Below are 8,383 nucleotides of genomic sequence, written 5' to 3' on the forward strand. Positions count from 1 at the left end.
TTCTAGAGACTTTACACGCTTGTTACGGGATATCATAAGAATCGATTTAAAAAAATTCCAGCTTTGCGCCGTGAACTTCAATATTTTCATTTTTTAATAGCCCTGACTCCCGGATTATAGGCCCTTTCTGTCTTTGTCTACGCGTGCATGCGAAACAAAGACAGAAGGGGCCCATGCGCAGCTTTCTCTTTCTATTCCTATATCGCTTTTTCAGCTCGCTCGCGCACTCTATTCTTATATCTCTATGGAAGCAATTGACTCAATATATATATTATATATATATATATATATATATCCCTAATTTACCTAAATAGAAATCTTCCTCCTGACCGATAAGTCTATCGACCTAATTTCGAAATACACGCGCGATATCGAAACTGGCGATACCTGCGCCGCCAGCATCGAAAAAGTGAAAGTGACGTTTCTCTGATAATCATAATAATATTGAATGAGAGCGTCGACGTAGACGACGTATCTTAATAAAAAATTTTCACATTTGAACTTTGCGTCGCAATATCTCCGCTCGTAGGGCACGTAGCGGAATATTATAAGAGAAACCCCGCCTCCCCTAATTGGACCCCAAGCTATCGATCAAGCCTACTTAGAACTTGATCCGTTCACTCGTTATCGAGATCTCAACATCTCGGGTACTCGCAACTCGTCGCGTCGCGTAAAAGAGTCACGGTCGGTCTCGCTCCGCGTGTACTTGGCGCGAGACACTGCCGTGTCTCTTTTGATTCTTAATATTTTATTTATATTGTTCATTGGATCTTAATGTTTTTTTTTATTATTTGTTTTGTTGAATTTCTTCGACACTAAAAAGTGTTAAAACTTCTTCAAGTATCTGCTCTTCATCCAGTATTGATAACATTAGTTGCCTTTGGAGTCTCGTACATTTTTGAATTGAATAATTCGTACATCTTGTAAGATTTCTCTTACTTGATCGATCTCACGACGGCTCGGTTCCACGGCAGGAATGGGTAACATAGAATTCCACTTGTATCTCTATTACAAACGCGTCTTTAATTATAAGTTCCGGGCTTTATTACAGCAGTATTTTCATCCGCGAGTACTTACACACATCCACACGCATTCATCCATACACACACGCACTCTTCGCGCTCGTAATTCTGTCCTCGTGGAAGAACAGTCATATAAAATAAATGTACAAGCGCATGTCAAAACCGGAGGAAAACGAACGAAACCGCTTATGGCCCGCACGATGTATCAAATGGCTCGCGAATTCCCATTACGCGGCGCTCGAATTATTACGTTATGGCCGCACACAGGCTGGCCGCAAGTTAAAGTTAAGTCTGTAAATGTGAGGTACTCAGCTGTGTGCCTGTAGACTGTACTGCGCTGGGATTCCCTCGGTGGCTCTCTCGCCTGTTCCGGGGGCTCTCGGCTTCGTCTTCTTCAATATCGCTGCGTTTATATTGGGCGGTATTCGCCAAGATCCGTCGCCGGCAGTGCGATGACCGTGTGAAGATCGCCGGAATTCGGTCTCCGACCGAAGGATTTTAGATTAGCTGCCTCGGCTCTTCAGATACGTGCGCCGCTTGGAGCACCCAGAACGAAAGAGACCGAGCCTCGCTCGGTCCCATCGATCATCGGATCGCGGATCCGGCATGAGCAAATCACCCGCCTCCCACTTCGGGAGAATCATAGGGTGGTGGATGGTAGCGTGCTCACACTATTACACCCCACATATTACATCTCACATATTACATCTTACAATCTTTGGATGGGGTTTGAAGGTGGTACAGCAAGACTTCGTCACGTTAAAATGGATCCGAATCCTCAAAATTGCTGTTAGCATTGCGAACTGTATCCTATTTCTAAATTTTGTTTTGACGGAATTCATTACTGAAAAGACTCTCAACTACTGCATTACTTATTGGTAAAGATTGCACTTTTAAAGCAAATTGAGCCAACTCTTTAAACTGTTGACGTCCGCTGGCATCTTTGAAATCGTAAACATTAGACCAAAATTTGCAGGTATCAGACATTATTTCTTCTGAAAAATAGTCACGCCAATTTACGAATCCAATATTACGAATCTGACTTTCAATTATAGTTAAATTAGCTCCATCGTCGAGTAATTCTAAGGGCAGATAATTAATTGATGGCTTTGTTAATGTACACAATATTTTTCTGGGTGTAAATCTTGCTGACATTTTAAGTATTGAAAAATTATTTGGCATAAGATCAACAAGTTGTTTGCACAGAATGATTAGATAATCATTGCATCTCTTCTGAACCTCATTCAAGTCTTCTGAATTGCATTTGCATGTCAAACGTTGAAATTCTATACCATAATCAATCTCTTTCGATGACTTGAAAGCCAACTGATTATTTAATACTTCTGTAATGCATGTCACACTTTCAGTTGCTTTTAATTTTTCCATAAATAACGGTTTTATAAAACGACTACACACTGATAATATGAGTGTCCACAATGCCTCATATAGTTTGTAGATATCCTGATTTGAGCTTTGAAAAAGAATATTTACTTCATTAATATCATGTAGAATTGACTTTAAAAAAGTTAAATATAGCTGACTGGTCGGGTCTTCATAGATCATATAGTCAATTGTCTTGCTGTATAACATCTATTATCTTTTCGAGCTGCAACCATTTTAAAGTGTGACTTTAGCTCAAGCCATTGATCCAGAATACGAATGACTGCACCTTCCCAAGCTAACCATCGAGTATCAGAAAGTTGTATTAAAGCTAACATTTTCTTGTCGTTATTGTTGATCAAATTAAACAAGTTTTTACACTCCTCAATTTTTTTAGAACTATTTAAAAACCAATTACGTGACTCTTGTATTAAAAATTCCGAACTTGAAGGTAGAACATCAGATGCTTTAGAGCTACACGTAGAGATGCAAAGAATGGCATATGCATTGAATCAAAATTAAATGTGGCAAAGGAACGTTGTCTCTTAAGGGTCGACAGGAGTAACACTACCGACCTTTGTCGGGTTGCTTAGCTGCGAGTCCGTATTTTATTTATTATAAATTTTTTAAGAGCCAAAATGGAAATTTCCGGCTTAATTTGAGACGTTTACGAAACCTTTTATTGCCTATACATATAAAACGTTTCAGATTTGCTAAATTACAGTCGAAATGTGATGTTACAAGAGGGTTACATGTTTAGCGGAATATATCTCAAAAGCTAGTTATTCCATGAATGTTCTATAAATATTCTTTAGAATATTCATGAATTTTCTATGAATGATATATAAATGTGCAAAGAACGTGTAATGTCCCGCTTTCAATGTCCTTAGAAATTTCTGTAAATATTCTCGAATAATCTACAAATGTTTTATAAATATTTCCGCATAATCCATAATTCTTTTATATATCTATGCAAAATATATTTATAGAACATTTATAGATTATTTTAGGAAGATTAAAAATAGGGTATCGCATATTCTGTATACATTTATAAAACAATTATAGGATATTTGTGAATTTATTACAACAATTCATAAATGAGAATTGAGAATTGAGAATGGAGAGTTTAGAATTACTGACAATGAGTAGTTTAATTTATGGAATAATGTTACTGTACAGATTAAATTATTTAAGATTCTTTAGATTTTTAAGATTTTTGGTGAAATGATAATTAGTCATGATTTAATTTTTGCTAGAAGGAAGAGGTGCTATCTATTTGTCGTAATTAGATTTCTTTTATATAAAGAATAGAAGGAATAGAAAAGCGGGTTAAAACAATATTATTTAACACTGGCACTGTTTCTCTTATGGAGATGTCATCGAGTTTTGTCGTGGTGACGTCACAAGTCCGTGAGCCAATGAGATGGCGTTTCGTTTATGTTCAAATGTGACGCTTTTTAAAACATTATTTATAAAAATTTGGATTAACATAAAAATATAATTATAGCAATTTTATATTTTTTACATTATATATAATATTATATTATATATTTTTTTTCAAAGCATTTTAATTTTTTGTTTTGTACCCACTTGGAGGAGAACATACTTTCTATGATACTCTATTTGTGTGCAAACTTCAACCCGGTATCTAAAAAATTGTAGAAGTAGATGCGTGTACAAAAAAGCTTCTTCTATGAGGAAGCAAAAAAGAAAGATCGTTGATTAAAGTTGATGGGGATGATGGAGAACCTCATGAAGATTGATTTTTATACGACAAAATAATATGAGATAATTTTATTTCTTTAAATTGTCCTTAAGCACTAATTAAAAATTATGCTCTTTCTCTTACAAATGCGCAACGTTGTATTAAAATCACTGGCAAAACTCTTTTATTTTTAATATAATTTTTAATATAATTTTTAATATAATTATTTTTCTAATATAATTATTAGACAACATGCTTGATTATTTAGAAATATGTTTTATATCTGAGATTACAAATATAATTCGCACTATAACTAGTATACATAGTACTAATTTTGAAAATAGAATCTGGAATGTGTGATAACAATAATTTTTATCTTATTTTTTCAAGAATAATTATGTTATACTTCCAATTAACGTAACTTAAGTAGTAAAAAAAGTATTATTTCATATCCGTTATTATATAATTGCATTTTTCTAGTTATTACACAAAAGACATAATGAAATTTTAGTATTTCTTGGCAAGTTTCTCATAAAAGATATATATTTTTTTTCTATAAAATGTAAGAATGTTCTATAAAACTAAGATCTATAAAATAAACGTAATACTGTCGTTCGATTTCTCCCATTTTTAGTTGTAATAAAATACTCTTCAGTATAGATAAATGTATATATAAAAATCTAAGACTCATGTCAGTTTTCTACGATATATCTATCAGTTCCTTGCCTAGCACGGAATAAAAACGTTTTAAAATATACATTTCCAATTTCTTCGTGCTAGTTTTTATCTCTAAGGTGTAAGTTTATATTAACACTTTACCGATATAGATTTAATAAACTGACACAAATAAAAATAAAAAAAAAACTTTTATATTTTGAACCATTCATAAATTTTCAAAAAAATTGACAAAGTGTTAATAAGTGTTAATTCGTACACTATGTAAAAACGAATCAACCTACAAAGTAAGAAAACTGACTGCGCTCGATAGCAAGAAATATTCTGAAGCTTATGAATATTTCAAGCAGACAACCTTTCCCTTCTCTCGACATTAACATAGGTAAACTCATTTTTATATGAATTTTTTTGCACCTTATCTGTATATTAGTTATCGTAATCAATGTAACTGTTGATATATCGGTGACGATTGTCCGTCGGTCACACCTTGCGCTGCCAATTCTGCGAGCGTTCTTTCGAGGTAACTATGGTCGGGATAACCATAACCGGACGTGGACGGTCCGAGCTCGGTCTTGTGATGAATCTCGTTCCACGTGACAACGTCCTCGCGACCGGTAGTGACCGATCGGCCGATTGTGAAGATTAGTCTGCGCTCAAACGCGATTTGTAACAGCCTTAATACACGGCGGCCGAGATTATTGTCCGGCAGGTAGCACACCCGGGGAAAGCCCACAGCATAATACGCCTGGCCCGGATTCGGATGCTCGTTACCTTGAATTCCAGATGGGATACTGAAAAAAATTAAAATTAAGATCAATATACCGACGCAGGTTTACGATTGTTTCTCCCGCGAGTATATTTGTACAGAGAAATAAAATTAATCTATGTTTTATGCATTTCAAATCAGATTCATTTAAAATTAAGTTAGCTTATTCCGAATAAAATCTATTTAAAATTGTCTTAAAACTGTCGATATACAGAAACCTTTCTAGGGAATAATTACGACGTAAGATTTATATAAGTGGATTTTCTATAGAAATTAAAAATAAAAGATTTGGGGAAGTACTTCACAACTTGTGGATTTTTTCGACTTGGTTTACAAATTTGTGCGATAAATATAGGTTGTCTCTTTTCTATACTTACTCATAAGTGATTTGTATGGTATTGGTGTTCGGGAAGCCCGGTAATGCTCGCGGTATCCGCGTCCAGTTCATCATACCCGGCGGCTGATTGCCTCTCTTCTCGCCGTAGATCATACGGCAAACTGGACACTGTATGTACATAGGTGGCTGCTGGCAGCTAAGCATCGCGTTTAAACACGCCAAGTGCAGTCTGTGTCTGCAACGTGTCAGTTCGACTGTCAGTGGCTCCGGAGCGCCTAGGCACACCGGACATGAATCGGAGCCGTCGCTTTCCACTACCTTCACATACTGGGATATCACGTCTGATGTGGCGTCCATTCCTACAGGATTAATATTAGATATATTTATTTATCTAATATCCACTCCAAACACTATATGACGTTTGAGAAAAATACCAACTCATTTAAATATAAGTATACAAATGCGTGCAAATATTAAGGTAAGTGTAATTTCGATTGATGAATACACGACTATATATATATATATATATATATATATATATATATATATATATATAAGTTATTGGTTTATCATATTTAAAAAAAATGTAAATTTATAGATGATTGAATAACTAAAACGAGTAAATAAATAATTTTTGTAAGCGCGCACCGAGAATGGAGTCTTTGAACACGTCGTCGCTTCCCATGCTACTGTCCAGCAAATCTACCGGATTCTCGTGACTCAAATACGTGGACACGGTGTCCACGCTTGGCCTGCGACCGCTTTTGATGCTGCTGGAATCGACGTCCAGCACCGTATCCCAGGTCTTCCTCTTCTGACCGGACTCCACGTTCGTCGCCGCAGGATTGTTCTCGATGCCATGTTTGCTGCTGAATATGTTGAAGTTACTGAGAATAACGCGCGCGATGTTGGTCGGTCCGTTCGTCTCTCCGTTTTTACCCTAAAAAGGAAAGGCAACTCGCGAGTGAGATCTCCACAGGAATTGATGCCACGTTGAAGAAAGGCGGAACTCACTTTCTTATTGTTTTTCTTCGTACTTCCGTTAGATGACTTCTTATGCGTAACCTTGACGGCGGAATTCTTGACCGTAACCGACGCAGATCTCCGCCCGGAAGTGACTTGCAATTCCTCCAGCGCGACTTTGACCAACGGATAGGGCGCCTGTTGTATGCGTCTTATCGGCCTTACGTAGCCTGTGCAGCATCTCACTTGCGTCAGATTGCAGAAGTTGATGATGTAAGGGAAACCCAAGTAAGTCTTGGAAATGTCGATGGTTTTGTCACCCTGGGAAACAATATTTCATTAAAAGATTCAAGCACAAAAATTATTTACCTTACACTATTCGTTTGCTTACTCTCGCCCATGCTTCCTCTATGAGACATTGCACTTCCATGTCGTAAGTATGCCAATCGTCCGAGTCACCTGTCCATTCCCATTTAGCACCTTTACCGGCCGGCGAACCCGGCAGATAAAACTTTCTCCTCACATTGTGTGTCTCGTCGCCATCGTCGCTGCATTGTGTTTTTGTCTTCAAGTTGATGTAATACCTAATTTTCAAACAAATTGATGTATATTATTATTATTTTCAAGTTCAAGAATTACAGGTATATATATATATATATATACATATATATATATACACACAATATATATATATATATATATATATATATATATATATATATATATAAAGCGCATGATTTAATTGCCTATTTCTGCCTCTTGTATAGTTCTCGTAATTTGAATTATTGATAAAAATTCATAAAAAATAGATAAGAAATTTTATATCTTTATTCGATAATAATTGAAAAAACATCAACACTTATATATTTATAAAAATAATTATATATATAAAATACAATACAAAATAAAATAAAACAAAAATTATATATATAAGTATACAAATATTATATATATATATATATATATATATATATATAAAATAAAAATGCTTGCGTTCTCTTATTTCTCTCTAAAAATAAACTAAAATAAAAAATACTTGATGTCAAAAGCAATCACTGAGCAATCAATTAATAAATAAATGATGAATTTTCGATAAATAATCAACTGTAGCTAATAATTAAAATTATATATTCGCCATATACACATCTGCCCATTCCGTTTTCAACTTTTCTCCTCTCTTTTTTCTGTTTTTTTTTCTTCTTTTCCCTGCAAAACCCTAACATACACCTGCCTCACTTTTTATCGCGGGGCAAGTGCAGTTAAGGCGAACAGTCCACAATCGTATTTTGAACACGTGTCGCTCGGACGGACCTGTCGAGGGTGGGATCCGCATCGTTGAGGAACACCCGCGTGAGCTTCTTATAATGGGCCCGTTCGAGATGCTGCGACACGGCCGGACTGTAGGGCCTCCACCGTCCGTGACGATTCTCCCATTCCCACACGACCACCGCGTGTCCGTGCTCCTGCCCCTGGGCGCTCATCCTCCTCAATCCTCCTTCCCGGCGCCCCTTGCCCCTCGAACGCTCACTCACTCC

The 8,383-nt window shown here is 36.1% G+C and overlaps 1 protein-coding gene across 1 annotated transcript; it reads right to left on the bottom strand.

Annotated features, from left to right (window-relative positions):
* Positions 1-4,181: 4,181 nt before the first annotated feature.
* Positions 4,182-8,329, bottom strand: LOC112461141 (protein deltex-like). The gene is made up of 6 exons (XM_025026277.1): positions 8,160-8,329; positions 7,240-7,432; positions 6,900-7,169; positions 6,534-6,825; positions 5,926-6,244; positions 4,182-5,573 (listed from the first exon to the last, which is right to left on the bottom strand). Exons 1-6 carry the CDS (start codon positions 8,327-8,329, stop codon positions 5,222-5,224), a joined length of 1,596 nt encoding a protein of 531 aa, XP_024882045.1. The 3' UTR covers positions 4,182-5,221.
* Positions 8,330-8,383: the final 54 nt, after the last annotated feature.

This window comes from Temnothorax curvispinosus, unplaced genomic scaffold (genome assembly GCF_003070985.1).
Source record: "Temnothorax curvispinosus isolate PA1 unplaced genomic scaffold, ASM307098v1 QBEX01001186.1, whole genome shotgun sequence".
Taxonomy (NCBI): domain Eukaryota; kingdom Metazoa; phylum Arthropoda; class Insecta; order Hymenoptera; family Formicidae; genus Temnothorax; species Temnothorax curvispinosus.

Coding starts and splice junctions, on each gene's coding strand:
- LOC112461141 (XM_025026277.1), bottom strand. CDS start 8,329: ATGAGCGCCCAGGGGCAGGAGCACGGACACGCGGTGGTCGTGTGGGAA. Junction 7,433..8,159: donor GCGGATCCCACCCTCGACAG/GTCCGTCCGAGC, acceptor TTTGAAAATTAG/GTATTACATCAACTTGAAGA. Junction 6,245..6,533: donor GTTCAAAGACTCCATTCTCG/GTGCGCGCTTAC, acceptor TTAATCCTGTAG/GAATGGACGCCACATCAGAC.